This window comes from Vidua chalybeata, chromosome 3, assembly GCF_026979565.1.
Source record: "Vidua chalybeata isolate OUT-0048 chromosome 3, bVidCha1 merged haplotype, whole genome shotgun sequence".
Lineage (NCBI taxonomy): Eukaryota > Metazoa > Chordata > Aves > Passeriformes > Viduidae > Vidua > Vidua chalybeata.
In genome coordinates this window covers 30984580-31003733 of record NC_071532.1, presented here as the reverse complement: position 1 = coordinate 31003733, position 19154 = coordinate 30984580, and the positions used below count along the sequence as shown (strand labels likewise).

Here is a 19154-nt window from a genome sequence, read left to right as displayed (position 1 = left end):
CCACACACTTTTACTGGTCCTAGTCCTGCCATTCTCTCCCTCAGTCCAAATGGTGACATTTTCATTATGGATATAAAGGCAGGAATAAAGCCAGAGCATATGGCACTTCATGGTTGAACAGTGTTTATAGAATTGCTTTTCACAGCTAGCATGTGACAAGCACACTTGTCAAAACCTGGCTAACCTATATATTCACCTCCAATGAATCTTCATGACCTTGCCATATACAGCCTTATACTGGAAAGGATTTGAAACTTTTCATTATTTGCTTAAGTAAGCTTAAACTTTAAAAAAAAATGTCCCTGGCCCCCAGCTGTTTCTCAAAAAAAACCAAACCACAACACAATCTTCAGAAATATTTAATAGAATAAAAAAGCATGGAGATTGCAAGCTGGTTTATAACCTTAATATTTGCATGACCATTTGTTTTTAATTCAGCTAAGATAAATAATTTTTAAAGGTTTTTCTTTTATAATGAATGTGACAGTCTTTAAAAACTTTTTTTTTTCTTTTTAATTAATGTGTCATAATACCTGGTCATCTATTTTTTCCTCAGTGCAACTATCAGTACTGCACTTACTCAAAGTTCACCAGGAACAAATGCTTGTATGTTACCCAGGAAATCGGGATCCCAAAAAAAGGGTGGGGGGTGGGGAGGAGGGTTATGAATATTAGCAGCAAAAACTTGAGAAATAAATTTCATTTGCTGTTCTCTACAAAGTTCCCTTAGAAGCTTCAAAGATTCACCCACACAGTTCACTGTTTGTAATGTTTTAGATTTTGCCACAGAAATTAAATTTGAATACTTTGACTTCTAGAACCTGAATTCTGTTGCCCTCACTAGCAGACACTTTTTTCTTTAGCTACCGCCAGGAGTTTCTCTGCCCGGTGCCTCCACAACAGCACTGCAGGATGCCACATGGACTGTGCACATGGTGGCCCCTTCTTTGTCTCCAGGGCAGCCCTACCAAATTTATGTAAATCCATACTGATCTACTTACCTGGCCACTATTTCTAAGCTAGGCTGGGAAATGTTCTGCAAAATGAACTATGGCCCCTCCCATAAAAGTTGATAAAAAACCAGCTACTGATGAATTTCAGATGACAGCTTCGTCCATAAAAGCGCACATCTGGGAGGAAGACAAGCAGTTAAAAACCCAGCTGGTCTTCATATGAGGCACAGCTATAACCCCCACAAAAAGAAACACTTGGGTCTGTTATTTCTAAGGGCTGCCATCAGGCTTTCTCATACTGTCCAACCAGTTCTCCTGACTGGGAGAGCAAAAATACTTTTGCTTAATAACAAACCTCAACTGTGATGCAGCAATGTTTTCATTCTCTCATGATATTGAGGGAGAGTTTTCCTGTCACCACTATTCCCTTTTGCACCTGGCCATGTTTATTTTCTAAACCAGTGATCTAGTGAGAAACTCATAAGCAAAGGAGGTATGTTCACATCCCCGTGCTGAACCCGAGCTCATTGAATAGACAGTTCTGTTAAGCAACTGGTAGGTCAGTGCCAAAAACCACTCTTGGATTCTTCAACAGCCAAAGCAAATGACAGAAAAAGGCACATCTTCAGGCTATATATATATATATATATATATATACTTACGTGAAATCAGGAAGCCCAGTTCAAATCCAAGAAAAGCAATGATTTGTCAAGGGGAATTTTAAAGACTTTGGTAGCTTCAGAATTTTATTCACAGCACAGAGGCCCTATCATAAACTAAATTTTGTCAGACTAGATGTAAAGAACTTGTCTCTTGGCTGTCATCCTTCAATGAATAATGAATCTCTCATGCTGGGGAACCTTGTGTATCTAGGAAACTTACAGCTTTGTATTAGGAAAATAAAGCAACATGGTTCATTGCACTACTTTGAACAGCTGTGTTTCAACTTTTGCATATAGCTTTAATGACCACTGATAATACAAAAGCACCAGCCATTCTTGCCCAGGACTGTGGGGAGATTGGCAGAGGGTCATGGCCTAAGCATCTACAGGTGGAGCAGAACTGGAAGATTTGTACAATCTGAGGCATTGCAGAGAGATGGGCTGATGATATGAGTGATGCCAGAACTAGCAGTTGCAACAGACTTACTATTTGAAATCTGCACATCTCTTACTTTGCCAAAAAAGAAGGAAGATTTTGGTGCCAGTCTGGTCCATTTTCAAGAAAAACTGAATGCAAAGTGGTCAGTAATGCCCTTGTATAGAAAACAAAGTCTTTCTGGTTATTATTCTGCTGATGAAGGAACAGAATGAACAAAAGAGGGAAAAAACCACCACCACATTTCTATAAGTAAACAATTAGAACAGTCTTAATGCTTTGGAACAGTATTGCCAAACGATCATTCTTGGATGGTCCTTTCTCCAGCTTCTGCAGCAGGAAGAGCAGGGTTAAAAAAATAAAACAACATGGGAATGAATGGGAGAACACCCAGACACAACAAGGACCCTTCAACATCTACTGTTTAATTTTCAGCTGATTGGCTTCTCCAGTCACAGTGACATTATGTAGCTAATCTGTTCTCTTCATACTCTGCATGAAAATGTTACTTACACTGAGCTCAGTAATAGTTCTGGCCAACAAACACACAAAGGAACAGCAAGGACAGTATATAATAAGAATTCAGCAGTACCAAGGAAAATTCTAATCCTACTAAATTTGGCAGCACAAATCTCTTATGTAACCTGTGATTTAGAGGACAGGCTGATCATCTGAGTATATTCCTGTGTTCTTCTCAGTACATTAAACAAAATTGGCAATTTTTCATTACAAATTTTGTTTTTCACTGCATAATGTCTCCGGAAAGACATCCCATGCTTAAACATTTCTAGCATCAACAATATACTTTTATATATGACAATTCAATTATACAGAAGGTGTATATAAGTTTAATAGCTTAAGTGCTTCTCTGCCAAGGCTGCCTTGAACTGTGGTACATCTCTGAGGTTCAGGAGAGGGACGACTTGTGATCTAAATTTAAAGCAGTGAGACTTCAAAATAATGCTTGGAAAAGGAGTTTTTCTCAAAGTTGAGTGTTATAGCAGCAAAATTTACAGATCTCAGGAACTGATACTCTCATGAAGCTGAGGAGCTTTGAGAGCTACAGATGAAAGATCCTAAATATGTAAAAATGACCACAAAACCAGAACAGTTTGTATCCACCATTTAAAAAAACCCACCAAATCAAAACATGTCCTTTTACAAAAAAAAAAACCAAACAAAAAAACCCCCAAAAAACCAGATTCTAACATGCAAAAGCAGCTGTCCAGTAATAGGACACAAATGTAAAAAAGCTCAATTCACAAAATAATTATGAACCAAGCATCATATTATTTAAATTTCTGTTGTTCTTCAGTCTTCAATACCTCCTTCAAAAGGAGGTATTCATTCAATGTCAATATTTACAGAGTGCAAGAAACATTCAATTAATGCCATTTCATTCAAGAATTATGATGCCATGCTTTTGAAATATAGATACTGGCCAGTTTTAGGAAGAGAAGTTTTATTCACACAATAGCAAAATTCAATCAATCTTATAGCATATATCCATAAAGGGTGAAGAGGTCAGGGATTATTGGAGAACCTGCCACCTGAAATTGTCACACACACTGCTGACAAGATTTGCTGTGACACTTGAAGCCAATTACAGACATTTTGTTCTCACCCATAAAAAGGATGTGTCATAGAGATATACACTAATATGGGAATTTCTTGATGTGTTTGGAAACAAGCGGCCACCACCAAGCTATCACCAGCTAGCTAATCCATGTACCTCCATGCAGTTGTTACAGTAGGAGAAGCTTTTGCAATAAAAAGCAGCAGCATTCCTCTCTTCTTTGGGGAGGCCCAGCTCATTCCACTATGTAAGCTGACAAAGCTTCTCAGCAAATATAAAATGCCAAAAATAGTTACCTCTTTAGCAATTGCAGGAAGCCAACACATTTGAACGAGAAACTTTGGTGATAAATGCTCAAAAATGGATAGATAAGGATGACAGAAAATGTCAGTCAATCCCCTTTAGAGGGCTACTTGCAGCACAACTACTGCATGGTAGAAAGGCAACAGCAAAGAGGGTAACTACAAGCCCAGTGTTCTTTATTTTGCCTCACAGAAAGAATAGCAGTTTTTTCAGTTTCCATTAGTAATGTAGTTTCCTCTGTAATAAAATGAGAACAAAAGGAAACCCAAAACAGAATCTGTCCATAGGGAAATTCCCATTGATAGTTTTTCTGTTACAGCTGAAAGACAGTTGCAGAAGTGTGAAATTGCCAAGAGGAGGTTGCAAGGGAATAAACAATTAAATAGGACTAGTAAAAACTTCACCATGCATTAAGAATTAATAATTCTTTGCCCTAAACTAAGAATGAATTAAAAATTAACAATGAATTAAGAATGAATAATTCTTTTTCTTAAAATACATGCAAAGGGAGTAGTTATTATGCTCCATAACATAAATTGCTTTCATATGTAGAAACTAAGCAAAAGACAAAAGAATTGCAGAGCCACAGTCAGCCTCACATGTTCAGAGACTAACTCCTTGTATCAAACCAGAGCTGAAAAGCAGTCAGCCTGCTTTGATCTTTTATATACATATATAAGCAATTACATCATAGAATTCAATCCCAGTATTTAAAAGACAGACTAACTTAGAAAATTATGAGACTGAGATATTTAGAAATTGATGCTCATTATTTTATTGCCTTGGGCCACCTGATACCATATGTAAAGTTTCCTTGGAGGCTAACAAGGGAATAGCTGATCAGTCCTAATGCCTGTGCTGGTTTTGGATGGGGTGGAGTTCGTTTTCTTCACTGTTAGTGGGTTACTGGGGCTATGTCCTGGATTTGTGCTGAACACAGAGTTGATAATACAAAGATGTTTTTGTTACTGCTGAGCAGGGCTTACACAGAGCCAAGGCCTTTTCTGCCTTTTGCACTGCCACACTGGGAAGGAAGTTAGGGTATTTGGGAAGTTGGGAGGAGACATAGCCAGGACAGGTGACCCCAGCTGACCAAAGGGATATTCCAGACCATATGAAACCATCCTCAGTGTACAAAGTGAGAGGAAGAGAAGGAAGGGGGGACATTCTGAGTGATGAGTTTGTCCTCCCAAGAAACCATAATGGGTGATGGGGCCCTGCTCTCCTGAAGGTGGCTGAACACCAGCCTACCCATGGGAAGTAGTGAATTAATTATATGTTTTGTTTTCCCTATTAAACTGTCTTTATCCCACGTTTTCAGGCTTTTACCCTTCCAATTCTCTCCCCAGTTCTGATGGTGGGGGAGTGAGGGAGCAGCCTCTGTGGGGCTTGGTTGCTGGCTGGGGCTAAACCACAATGCCACAGAAAGAACTGGCAGGGCAACACACTAGATTTCACTAGCTTAAAAATTTGTGATTTAACCAACCATATTGTAGGCAGAAACAAAATACAACAGGACAATTGCATTAAAATCTGAAGAGCGAGGTCATAATAGTTTGGGATGAGAATAATTATAAATACTTACAGGCATACAACTAAATAAAGATACTTTAATGAGGTGATGCAAGTTCATATTTAATCTACAAACCATTACCATGAAACAAGCAGAAGACTTGTGATAGGAAAAAAAAAGTATTAATCTCAAAGATCTGTGTTCTGATGGCAATCTATTTTCAACTTATCCACTTACATCTTCTCCTTCCTGCTGAACTCTAACAGATGCTGAAAGCCATTACCTTCAAATACCAGTTAATATTAGTGCTAAAACAACAATAATCAAGTATTATGTACATTTTAGGCAAGCAGGCTGTCTTTACCTCTCATTCCAAGTACTATCTTCCAGAAAGTAATATTCACAAATTATTTTAGAGAAAAGTTACTGTACAAAGACACAGAAGCTGAAGTTCATAAAAAGACTAGTCAGTACAATTAGACCGATGTTTGCTTGTAGTTCTTCGTATCCAAGACCTTCTTGCCACACATCGAGCAGATGCCTATAAGCACACAAAAAGTGTGTGAATTATTTTTAAATTATTAAAATATTTTCTCAAAAACACAGTTACTATGTTTTTGTAAGCATCTTTTTCAAGAAATTGTCCAAATGAGCTCTTATTAGCAATCTATCTGTTCTCAGATGTGTCCTCAACAGATATTACAAACTTAGAAGTAATATTTTAACTCCTAATATAAATTAACATGTGCAGTGTGTATATAATCCTTCCACTGAAGAAAATAAGCTTCATTTTGAGAGCATTATTATTCACAATACTGCTGGAAGCCTCTACAATTTGCTGGAATGCCTGAAGATAGCCAGGAAAGGCTCACTTCTGACAAAAAGGTAAAAATGGTGTATTGTTAATCGTTTTAAGTCCTGTAGCCAAATGAGGCCTGAGATGGACAGAAAGTAGCAGGGCTAAGAAAATACAGTCACCAACAAACTGACTGCTAAATGGGGCATTCACAGGTGGAGTGCTTCAGAGAACTGAGAAAGTTTAGAATATGTTTTCATATAACTAAGGTATTTATAGAGCAGGAGTGAAAAACAATGAACACCAAGAATTCTTGAGAGTTGAAGTGATGAACACTGATGTCCCACTGATGTCGTAAACTCTAAGAGTGTCAAGTCAAAAGACCAGAGCACCAAAATGTACACAAGTTTGGCAGAGGGGTGGGCTGTCTCAATCTTTCCCTCTCCTTTCAAAGCAGAAAGGTGCTAAGTCTTTTATCACCTCAATTTACACAAACATTCACCTGCAGACAAAAAATGTCAAGTGGCATCTACTCCTGCTTTCTCCAAATTGTGTGCTTTCATACACTGACATCATGACTATCATATCTAGCAGTCCTTTAGGGAAGACAACAGCAGGGAACATGGCACAATGATTTACTCTGGTGACCAAAATTCAGCCCACTAAATATTGACTCCAGATCTAAACTAAGGATTAATTAACTTGAGATTGCCTCTCAATTTCAGAGATATGCAAAAGCTGAAGCACTGAGCTGTATGACTGCATTTGCTTCAGGAAGTATGCCCTAATGACATCTTTGATGGTCAGAGCTACAACCTAAAGCACTTAGAAAGTTCTCAGTTTTATGAAGATAACAGGTTCAACCTGAAAAGATACAGAAACAAAGATCAAATCCTGAAGTCCACCCAAACCAGACATAAATTTAAGAGAGAGTACAAGTACTTAATGGGGTTCAGTCTGGAGAGGACCTAGCAGGCAACATTCCTACAGCAGGCTGCTAAACCACTGACTCAGTGACACAGCACATATTTATTGAACAATTAATTTCATAAACAAAGCTTACTACTGGTGAGCTGTAGCTCTACACTCAAAAACCAGTTCACCTCATGTGCTGCAAGAACTCTTGGGGATTAAATCATGTAACTGACTTCATGATGCTTTTTTCCATCTAGGAATTTTAGATTTAGCTATTATAAAAAGGGAAGAGGAGAGAAGGGATGAGAAAAGGGACTGCAACAAGCAACTGAGTTTTAGAACTTGTTAGATGACAGTTCTCTATGCAATTGCCATGATTAAGTTTCCAAATGTACTACTTCAGACACTGGAAACATTATAAAAGAAGCAGAATTACAGAATGACAAAGGTTTAAAAGAATCTCCTTCAGTCTCTAGTCCTGCCCCACTCAAAACAGCCAACTTGGATAAGGCTGGCTCAGGACTGTTCAAGCCATTCTCCGAATACCAACTTTAAAGATTCCACAACTTCTGATGGTACCTGCTACTAGAGTATTTGATCACTTCCAGACTGAAAAATTGCTTTCCTTGTATGTAACTAGAATTTTCCATATTCTAACTATGTTTCTTATTTTTTAAGTGTTGTACCTCCTCTCTTGTTCCAAGCCAAACTCAATGAAACTCACCTTTGGCACTCAATGAAACTCACCTTTGGCACTCAATGAAACTCACCTTTTTTATAGGCACATCCTTGACAATAGTGGGACCCTGGCTGGTGGACAGAACTCTTACAAATCCGACATATTGCAAATTTGTTCTTTCCGTAAGGATCAAACCTGGGAAAAAGGAAAAGTTCTTTATTTACCGTCCTTGAAATGAAGTATTTTTCTGCCTCATCCTAAAAAGTCTAAGCTAGACGGTGCAGTCAGAAACTCCAGCAACTGTAGTCCAAAACCTGTAATTTAGAAAAGGGACATACAAGAATTATTTCTAATAGGCTACACAAAGTATGCAGAAAAGCTCCCACTTTCCCTATTAAGAGACATTTCTTCCATCACAGACAACAACTTCACGAAAGCAGAACTAAAAATGTTTATTTTTATTAAGATACTACATGACTTTGAACTTAAACACCTTCCTGCAGCATCTTGCCCCCTTGCAAACAGAAAGTCCTGCAGACATGAAGGAAATGCTCAAGAGATTATCCTGGCAATATTAGCACAAAAAATAACTGTTCTTGGCTTCTCTCCTACAAAATCATCAAATCTTAGCAATTCCAGTAAGAACTGCAGTAAAATATTCCATGACTGAGCAGAAAGCACCCATGGAATATGTATGGACATATTTTTACCAACAAATCAAATACCATAATCCTAGCAATTTTAATTTATTAAGTGTATTTGGACAAGTTTGGAGTTGCACAGCTGTTTAGGAAACACGCCTCAGTTAGTTTGCTAACTGATGTTCTTGGCCAAAATCAGTATTACTGATATACTAACCTTGCCTTCTTTGAGGTCAATGCCTTATTTTCATTTAGCTTTCGACCACCGCTTTCTACAAAAAAAAAAAAAAAAATCAATAACCCCATTCCAAGCATACTTTAAAAATCTTCATTTACAACTTTTACACATATGCAAATAAAGTCACAAAGAGAGATAAAAAATTCAGCACAACACTGGGGACAGGGTAACGGAACACTTTTTGCGCCATTTAAATACTCTATGTATTGTCCTCTCATCCAAGAAAGAAAAAAATTAAGAAAATTTAATACCAAAGAGTTCTGGACAAATAAATTCCCAATGCATTAAATCAGCATGGGAGGGAAAGTACATGACTTAATATTTAACCTGATTAGTAATATAAAATTTTGGTCTTAAGATGGTAACATAGCTCAGGTGCCCAGCTGGCTTTATAATACCTCAAAACCAAGCTGCTAAACCTTGCTGAGGTTACCTGTAGTGTTTCTTGCACCATCTTTCCATGTATCAGGAGTGATCACCGTTCCAAGCTTCTTCTCACCTACATAAGGAAAAATTACAAAGGAAAAAGCTCAGAATCCCAGAGTCAATTAGGTTGGAAAAGCCCTCTGAATTCATCGAGTCCAACCTGTGACGAATTCCCACCATGTAACTGGACCTTGGCACTGAGTGCCATGTCCAGTCTTTCCTTAAGCACCTTCAGGGATGGTGACTCCATGACTCCACCACCTTCCTGGGCAGCCCATTCCAGTGTCTCATCTCCATGACTAGGAAAAAATTCTTCTGAATGTCCAACCTAAATGTTCCCTGGCCCAGTTTAAGACTATTGTCCTCTTGTCCTGCAGCTTGTTGCCGGGCAGAAGAGGCCCATCCCCACCTGGCTACAACCTCCTTTCAGGGACTTGAAGAGGGCGATAAGGCCATCCCTGAGTCTCCTCCTCTCCAGACTAAACAACCCCTACACCCTCGGCTGCTCCTCATCAGACCTTTTGCTCCGGACCCTTCACCAGCACTGTTGCCTTTCTATGGACCTGCTCCGCCACCTCAATGTCTTTTTTGTAGTGAGGGGCCCAGAACCGAACACAGCACTCGAGATGCGGCCTCACCAGTGCCGAGTACAGCGGGACAACCCCTTTCCCGGTCCTGCTGCTCACGCTAGTGATGATACAAGACAGAATCATTTAAACTATGCACATCGATACGCTCCTCAGGCGGAGAATGACAGCTCACACAGGGGAGAACCACAGCTCACACAGGGCGCTGCCGGGAACCGCCACCCGCGGCCTGCCCTGAGCAGCCCGGGACCCGCGGCTGCCGCTCCGCTCAGGGCAGCCCTGGATCCCCTCGGGCAGGGCAGGGCACGGCGGCCGGGCAGGCCCCCCGCACCCCCGTACTCACACTTGTCGCACACCATGGCGGCCCTCCACAGCCGCCGCCGCTTCCGGCAGCGCCCCGGAAGTGCCGCCGGCCGGGCCCCGCTGCCTTCCGCTGCCGGGCGGCGCCGCGCGCTCCGCGGTAAGAGGCGGGAGCGGCGCCCGCCGCCCGCGCGGGGTTTGTTTGTTTTTTTCGAACAAACGCTGTTTTCTGCCCCAAAATCGTCCCCTTCGTCCCCGGCCTGGGCCCAGAGCTCTGCCCTGCGCGTCGCGGCCGGGGAAGATGCTGCCCTGCAGCGCTGCTGCGGCGTGTCGGTGACGGGGCGGGACTCGGTGTGTTGCAGGTGCCGGTGCCCGGACACCATGAGGGAGGCGGAAATCAGGAGGCTCCTGGCTGCAAACCTCCTCTGCGCTCTGTCCATCGTCCTGGCCGCGGTGGCCCCGGCTTTCTTCCTGGACGGATTCAGCGTCCTGGGAACGCACCTCACGTGGCTATGTGTTTGTTCTGTTTGTGTTGCTACCCTTAATATAGTCTTGCACTTAGTCCTTAAACCAAATCAGTTTCCTAAGAGACGTTCCTTTGCTCACAAGGTAAGACTTTTTTTTTTAAATTCTTACGTTGTTACCAGTCAGTCCAGAGGGGAAGCAAATTCTCTGAAATAATCAAATGAGAAAGACAGTTTTTGATGGTGAATTCTCATTTTCTATTAGTGAGTTGAGTGTAGCATCTCTTGAAACAAATTTTTCATTATTTTCATGATGTTAAACTTTCTCTGCCTGTAAATAACCTGTTCAGGTGAGTGATTCTATGCTTTCCTGATTCTTGTCAATGCAATATTGTTTATTGTCCTAAGAATTTGCATGGTGGCAAAACCTGGCAAAATTAAATGGCACAGAACTCATTCTGTAGTCCAGGCCTGACTCATCTTCCTGTTAAGTGGATATACCAGGAAGAAATGGCATCACACGTTTCTCGTGTGTAGTTGTAAGTTTGTAATAACTTTAAAAGAAAAAAAAAATTCAGGATCTGACACATAAAAAGAGATACTATGCTGCATTTCAACAACTGAAAAAATCATATGGAAAGGTATTAAAATGACTACATTTCCTCGTATGATGAAATTTGCATACAGAAGAATCTAAAGTTGGGAGAAACTTTTTGTAGTTACAGTTTGCAACGGGGAGCATTAAGGGTATGAATCCCAATGAAGTACTTCGGAACAGAGTGATTTTGGAGCAGCACGCAACTTGCCCAGCAGTGGGGGAATGCCCCAGAGTTTTGAAGTCAGGGGGATAGTCTTGTACTCCTGACTTGCTGAGCCAGGCAAGATGTAGTGCTCTGAGGTGGTCCTTAAATGTTTGAGTAATCATCCCTGCCAGCATATCTTTGTGTGCAAAGCTTGTGTATAGTTTTGCTGACTGAGGAGGATATGAAACGCACAAAAACATGATGGAAAGCAAGTATTTCAGCTATCCGTGATTTAAAAATGAAGCACACTTCATGTTCTAGGTGACATTACATCCCAGGAAATAAAAGTAGAAAGGAGTAAATGTAGAAAAAATAAGGGTTCAAGGGAAGTTACGGATTTTGCATTGGTGACCTGATCAGAACAGACCTTACCAGAACTGTTTATCAAGTGTTTTTGCTTCTACATAATATAGTGAGTACCCAGAAACTGTTGTTTAAGTTCATAGAAAATTATGTGTTTTGCAGACTTATAGAAAGTTTTGGATATTTCTCAAATATATTCAGAATTTAAGATGCCAAGTTCAAAATGTAGTTTTAGTTAATGTAATTTTGATTCTTTATTTAGCAGACTTTTTTTATATTGTATGTGTTCTTGCTTTTAAATTTTTTCACTTTTTGTGAGAGTTGCCTTTTAATGAATGGATATGACAGTCAGATGTAAAACGGAAGTGTAAAAATGTCCAATAAAATTACTTCTGCTTATCTTGTAATTTCTGGTTATATTTTTTGTATGTTTGCCCTGTTTAATGGGATACATGAAAAAAAGTTGTAGGTGGAGTGTGATATTTTAAAATTAATTATTTCAAGTATTAATATATGGGAAACTGTTTTGAAATATGCCATGCTATTACATTATGCTGCAGCTGAAATTAAAGAAGTAATCAGAGTACAATGCACTTGATAAGATATAGTGTGTGTTACTTATGTTCTGTTTTGAAGCATTATTCTGATATTTCATTGCTCTTTTTTAGATATCCAGATTTCTAAAATGCTGTATATACTTTTTCATGTCTTGCATACTATTTCATGCGATTATTGTTCTTTATGGAGCACCTCTCATAGAGTAAGTCAGAAGACCCTTTCTTTCTATAAATATTCTAAGGGGCAGCTCTCCCTGCAGATGTTGGTATAAATACTTGTGTATTTTCTGGTACACTGGAAGTTAAGGGATAAGCTCCTAGCTGGGGGAAGAAAGGTGGCTGTTTCAGCTTCCTCTTGATTTTGGGGTTTTGTTTGTTTGCTTGTTGTTTTCTTTGGAAGCCAGCTCTTAAATGAGACTTCTGTAAATAAAAATTGTAATGCAGTTACAAACAACTCAGTTTACTTTAATTTTAAACATATGGGCACAAACGTTTTTGTAGCTTTATTCAGTCATTTTCCGTGTATGATTCTAAACCACACATCTTGTCTATCTTTCATCCTTTTGATGTTAGTGTTTTAACTTTTGTGAAAGTTTAAAGAAAGAAGTGTGAAGCAACCTGGGTTTTGAGAGATATACTAAGTTGTTGACTAACAGTAGTTTCATGTATTTTGGTTTCATGGTTGCTGTCAAACTGGAAAAATAAATGGAATAATGAAGTAAATATCCAAGCATACTTCAGTTTAGAACTAATGACCTATGTGAAGTACACCTGTGGTTTTTTAAAAATGTTACAGGTCTCAGACATTTCAAAAAAATACTACATCTCACTCTTGAGATAACAGGAGAACTCTTTCCAGCTTCCTTTAATGTTCTACAGAGTAAGAAAAAAAATTTCATTCTTTTATATGAGGTTTAAGAAAGTGCACATGCTTTCACAATTCAGTTTCACAGTTGAATTAGAGGGGCTTTATTCTTCCTAAATCTTGGAACTTTTAGAACAACCACCTAAATTTTGTAATACTCTTTTTCTTTTTGTAGGTTAGTGACTGAGACGTTTTTGTTTGCAGTTCTTCTGTCTACATTCACTACTTTACAATGCTTGTGTTTGCTGGGACCAAACATACAGGCATGGATACGGGTATTTAGTAAAAATGGGTAAGTCCTAATCTAAAGTTTCTGATATTTCTCTGAATAGAAATGGACAGAATTGGTGTAAAAATATATAATGGAATTTTTTGTAAAGAAAAGAAAACTTCCTGGATGATGGGTGGTTTTTGTGATTATAGCTTTTGTGATGAAAGCTTTTCTGACAAAGAAAGATTTATTTGAAGACACTGATTCAGAAAAATGGCTTTTTGTTTTTGGTGTTCAGATGCTAAATCTCACTTTATATGTGTTTGAAGGAAATAATGTTTCCAGCATATACTCTACTGGAGTAAAAACATCCTGTATGATGGTTGCCAAATAAAGGGGAGACCTGTCACTGAGCTGTGCATGGAGTATCTTACACATGACCCAGTAATATCTTCGTAAATACAACTTTTAAAGTAGGAAGTCAAAACAAGAACTGTTTTAAACTCAAAACAAGCACTGTTTTAAAATTGAATATAATGTTGAAAATTATACACGACTTACTGTGTTCTTAAATATGTAATATTAACCCATACTCGTTTTTCAGTTTCAAAGAAAGCTGTTTTGAGTGTCAGAGTTTTCAAGTGTTGATTTTTTCAGGATTATGTTTAAAGTTAAAACAAGCCTTCTAACCACATTTTCACCTCCAGTGGCAGCCATAGCATTAGCATGTATCAAAATACATGTATCAAAAAATTATCAAGGATAATGTATTTTTCAGAAGATTTCCATTTCTTCTGCCTTTTTTCATTCCATAAATAATAACATGTTGAAAGACTGGGACACTGAAACATAAAGAGGTTTCTATGCTTGAGATTCAGTGAGATTTTAGTATTCATTCCCTTTTAGTAGTTTGTAATGGTGAAGTCTCATCTCAGAAGACAGTGAAAGGTTGTATTACACTGCTGACCTATGGAATTTTTTTTGGTTTGTACTCCTGTAGAGGAGGAGACTTTAATACTACTTTCAGGTATTAAATTTTGGTTTATCTCAGTTGTCAACTTACTGAAAAAATATCTTGAATACTTACTGAAGTCCTTTACACTTTTTTTTTTTTTTCAGTGGAAATGTAAATACACTCTAATAAAAGCAAGGAGTTGTTTAGACAAATCATTGCTGATTCACTTGGTCATCTTTGGAGGTTTTGCATCTGGAAATAACAGCTGAATTGAAGTAACAGATGTATGACAGTATCAGTTGGTCTTTGTGCTAGGTAGATTTTGAATGCCTGTTGATTTATTTTTTTCCTAGTTTGGATCTTAATGCTGTTTCAGCACAGTCATTGCATAGGAAACAGTTGTCTTATTTTGACACTTCTGCTGTGAGGACTTGTTAGTACTTCTTACTAGTGAGCCATGTGACATTATTTGAGAAAAATGTTTATTATTAATGATGTTTGTTTACACTTTGAGTATAGACTACAAAGAAATATTGTAGCAGGTTTCTTTATGGATTGTAGCAAGCTGCTTATTTAAAAATAATCCTGTGTTTTTTCATCTGACCTTGTGAAATTGGAACATCTTAGGTCTGGGCATGAGATGAGTGTAGACATGATACATTAAAAGGTGGAATGAGGTGGGACTGGTTAAATTGAAGAAAAGGATGGTTAGGTAAAATCAATGGAGCTGCTTTCCTTGAAGGCAGAGTTTAGGGAATTGAATTGCACTGGAACGGTTAGCTTGAAAGTTCTGATGAAGTGTATAGCTTAGTATGAAAAAAGTATCTGAGTGCAATTTAGACTTAAGTAACCTTAAGCCTATGTGCACATAGAATATGTGAGAAAAGTAAGTCTATGTATTCTACATCACAAACCCTTCCATTCTTAGTTGGTTATAAATAGGGCCCTTTTCACTAATTCTGCATTTGGAAAGGGGTGGTCTCAGGTCAGCATCTCTGGGCTCCTTACTCTGACATCTAGAGTTGTGACTGATGTCAGGGTCATGATACTGATCATATGCTGTCATGTGCTGCTGTGAGTGGTTAGATGGAAGTAAAAGCTACGGAAAGGGTTATCAGCATTAATGGCAGCATGTGGCTGTTACTTAAATAGTGTTTCAGTAACTTAGCTGAAATAGCCTCCTGCATAAAAGTCTTTAGGAAACCAGTTTTCAATTGCCTTTTTTTTTTTTTTTCCTCTCTCTCCTTTTGGAGACTGTTTATTTCAAATCACTGCTCTGAGAAAGCAGATGAAATTTCTGGTATAATATCAATTATAAGGTGTTACCAGTGTAGAAAAGAGATTTTATTTGGATATTGCCAAAAAATAGTAAACCATGATGTTAGGGCTCCTTCCTGTTTTCATTATGCCTGTTTTATCACTCTGTGAGCTGCATACTCTTACAGACTTGAAATGTCCCTTGTAAATGGAGGCATCATCACACCAAGGGCTGCTTAGTATTTAGTTCTGCTGCAGCCAAGAATTCTAAATCTTGTCTATGAAGGAGCTGTCTCAGTAGACTATTTATGTCAGCTAACCTTTGAATTCAAACATTATTTAAAGCTGAACTGAATGTATTGTATTATTTAAAGGGGTTAAATAAATTACTTTAGGGTTTTAAAGACCTTTCTGCCACTGGCATTCATTTATTATTTTAAACATTGCTACTTTTGTCTGTGGGATTATCTTAGTTTAAAATGAAAGAAATGTGGAAATGCAAAGTTTGTAAACATTACTGCAGTTGTTAGTCTTATGCAAATGAGGAGTTTATGTGGTGGTTTAAAGAATACCTTCAAAAATCCCAATAAGTCAGTCATACCAAGAAGAAAAGTGATTACTTAAGTAATGACTTAGTTAAAAAAGTATGTAATTGCTCCTTCAGGATAATGCTGGAGGACAAGTCAGGTTGTCTTTGGGTAGCCAGTCCATGCTACAGAGGAGTTCAATTAGCAGCTGAAATAGTTGCCAAACTGCCAATGGCTCTTTTTCACTTGTGCAGGTGCCTTGCTAATTCTGTTGTTTTGCATTTGGATTCAGTCTGATACCTCCATATGGTACAGCAGTCTCTGGTGAATCTGCCACACACACAAGATATCTTGTGAGGTATAACTAAATAACTCAGTCAGTCCTACCTCAGTCAGAAGGTATTTTAAATGGATCAGTTTGTGGAAATGGTATAGCCAAAGCACTGTACTAAACACTTGGTGTATTCTGTTGTCTCTTTTGCTGATTTAAGGCTATAGTGAATGTTCTCTTCCTTGTTCTGCCTGACAACTCTCTGCTCAGTTATTCAGCTTCTGAAAATAATTCAAAAGAATTTTCTGTGTGCAGACTCCTAAACAGTTTTCCAGTTACATCAAGACTTTTCTCTTCAAGAATAAGAATCTCAAACTGGTAGAATTGTGAACTGGAGAATTCTAAGTTAAAGGGGTCGTGTTATTGTAGAAGAAACAGCTCTGCTCAAAATGTCAACCTTGCACTGTCAGTTACTGTAGTCTGCAAGACATTTTTTTCTGCAAATATTGAAAAATGTTTGCTTTAAACTTGAGAGCTGTTTGGTCAATAGCAAGTGCAGCAGTGTGTACTCAGAAGTAAAGAAATTTTATTCTCTTCAAAACCAAGTGTTCATGTAATGCAACCTAAACAGGACATGCAAAGTTCAGAGTTTACTGTGCATCTAGTGTTCAAGCCATAAAAATGCTCATATTTTTTTCCTCTGTTAGCTGAAGCTAGGTGTACATTTATAATCTGAGATGTAGCAAACTTTAAACTCAGATCTCCTGTTGTGCTGATTTGGAGCAGTGACTCTAGCTTAGTCCTCCTGTCTTGAAACTGTGCCCTACTGCATTCTGAACTTCTGTTGCTCGTTTCTTAATTGGTACCAAGTACCCAAATGTTTGTGGCCTGAGCAAAGCAGAGCGATCACTTGGTACATTGATGGTAGTAAGTGCTCATCTGTTAAACAGAAATCCAGCTTTTCAAAAACTTTTGAAATCAGTAGTGGCAGAAGGCTATAAACTGAGAACTGAAGTAATTGAATGTCTCTTACAATGTGTGCCATGACTGGTAAGAGTTCTTTAGTGTGCAAAAAATTTATCCTGCGGCCAGTGTATTGGGACTTGGATGCACTGCTACCAAAGGGCTCCAATGTGTAGTTACATTTACTTGCAATGTTTCTTTTTAGTTGATGGGAACTTGTTTTGAAATATTCTCATACTGGATTTCTCTGTTAAATTTTGAATTGTTGTCATCAAATATGTCTACACCACAGAGTCCTTTGTGACTGTGCTTGTGCTTTTCTGTACAGTCCCACAGTACACTTCCATGCCTGCCTCTCCCTGCCATGCACACAGATATTGAGATAGATTTATTTGCTCATTCTAGCAGTGTTTCAAGGTAACATAAATTAGCTTTTGCAGGAAACAGCTAAAGAAAAAAAAATCCTGAAAGTGTGATATAAAAAGATTGTAATTATAGCTCAAATATGCAACTTAGATTGTACTTCTAGTTTGTGTGTTTTAGGAGAAACCTGCATGCTATTTATCAAATATGTGAAATTTTATGTCTGTTTGTAGCCTCAAAAATTTTGGGAGAAATCTGATCTAGCTCTCTGCCATGGGAACTTCTGCTGCTGTTGAAAACTTATAACACACTTTTTACAGAGCTATGTCCATATGGGAAAGCAGTCTACAGATTACTTCCATGTGCAGTATACTTGGAGCTTGGTTTGGAGCATTTCCTATTCCTCTTGACTGGGATCGGCCTTGGCAGGTCAGTATGTACACCCTTACCATAAAGGTATAAAATACTGATTTTCTGGAGATGCACACTACACAAAATTGCTCTGAAGCTGTTCAGGTGTATTGTACTTGGTCATAAGCTGTTCCTTCAGAGTTATGCCAAACTTTAAAAAACTCATTGGAAACATCTGTGCCTAGGGTGTGAGGAAGTAAAATGCATTCGTTTTACTTCCAGTTTAAATAGGTTCTTTATTATGTACTTGAGTATGTTGCATGCATTACACTTGAGTGTCTGTTGCATGCAAATTTTATAATGGAATACAGCTCTTAATGATTTGGATAAGAAGAAGCTGGACAAGTTGGAGGAGAAATGTGAAATCATGAAGATGGCTTCAAGTTTGCCTTCAGTCTAGTAGCTTTTACTGTTCACAGCTAGGGAAAGAAAGATGCTTTCCTGGTGTTTTAGCTCCCCTCTGTCTTCCATAAAAGCACTTAACAGAAGGTATTTTAAATGGATTTAGATCAGTTTGTGGAAATGGTATAGCCAAAGCACTGTGCTAAACACTTCTGATTTCAAAGAAAGGAAAACGTTAGCTTTTTAGTTGAACAAGAAAAAAATGTGAAGCTGGCATTGCAGATTCTATCTTTATGAATTCCAATGTTTATGCTAATTTCTTACTATGTTTTTTGGCATGGAGAAGTGATTCAATTAAACGTAACTAAAGTCTGCAATTGCCATAAAATGATGGCACCAGTAACAGCTTCTTCCTACATGTGCTCAGTGTTTTGTAACTTTGTCTGGTTACCAAACCATACACTCTTAGCTGATTAGTGTCTACCAGGCCTGTTCTTAAGCAGATGTTTTCAGAGGTTTCTTCCAGAAATCAATGTAACAGGCAGCACACTTTCCTCTGTGATACTGTAGAGATGCGGTGGCTTACAGCTGCACTTAAAATTTTTCTTCTGTAAGTAGCTCACAGCCTGCTTTTATGCCATTAGTCTTTCATTGCAGTAGTGTAATTAGACATTAGAATTTGTATTGCAAAAATAATGGAGCGTAGGTTAATATTTTAAGCAAAACATTTTCTTCCCTGAAAATACTTGGTTTTATTCTTGCAAGATGTTTCACCATCGGTCTAGCATAGGTATGTGTTGGCACTAATTAATTGTGGACAGACATGAATGTAACCCA

General features: G+C 38.4%; 2 protein-coding genes across 4 annotated transcripts in view; one reads left to right on the top strand and one right to left on the bottom strand.

Moving 5' to 3' along the window:
• Positions 1-5520: 5520 nt before the first annotated feature.
• On the bottom strand, positions 5521-10164 carry CRIPT (CXXC repeat containing interactor of PDZ3 domain). The gene is made up of 5 exons (XM_053939290.1): positions 10069-10164; positions 9146-9211; positions 8692-8746; positions 7925-8028; positions 5521-5984 (listed from the first exon to the last, which is right to left on the bottom strand). Exons 1-5 carry the CDS (start codon positions 10082-10084, stop codon positions 5920-5922), a joined length of 306 nt encoding a protein of 101 aa, XP_053795265.1. The 5' UTR covers positions 10085-10164; the 3' UTR covers positions 5521-5919.
• PIGF (phosphatidylinositol glycan anchor biosynthesis class F) overlaps positions 10153-19154 on the top strand; it is a 20463-nt gene continuing 11461 nt past the window's right edge. The window contains exons 1-5 of one of the 3 annotated variants that reach the window (XM_053939286.1): positions 10153-10185; positions 10388-10634; positions 12264-12355; positions 13193-13309; positions 17885-17993. In XM_053939286.1, coding sequence (XP_053795261.1) covers positions 10407-10634; positions 12264-12355; positions 13193-13309; positions 17885-17993 — 546 coding nt within the window. In that variant the 5' untranslated portion in view covers positions 10153-10185; positions 10388-10406. Of the gene's footprint in view, positions 10222-10286; positions 10635-12263; positions 12356-13192; positions 13310-17884; positions 17994-19154 lie in introns of those variants that run through there. The other 2 variants (XM_053939285.1, XM_053939287.1) reach the window with 2 other exon arrangements.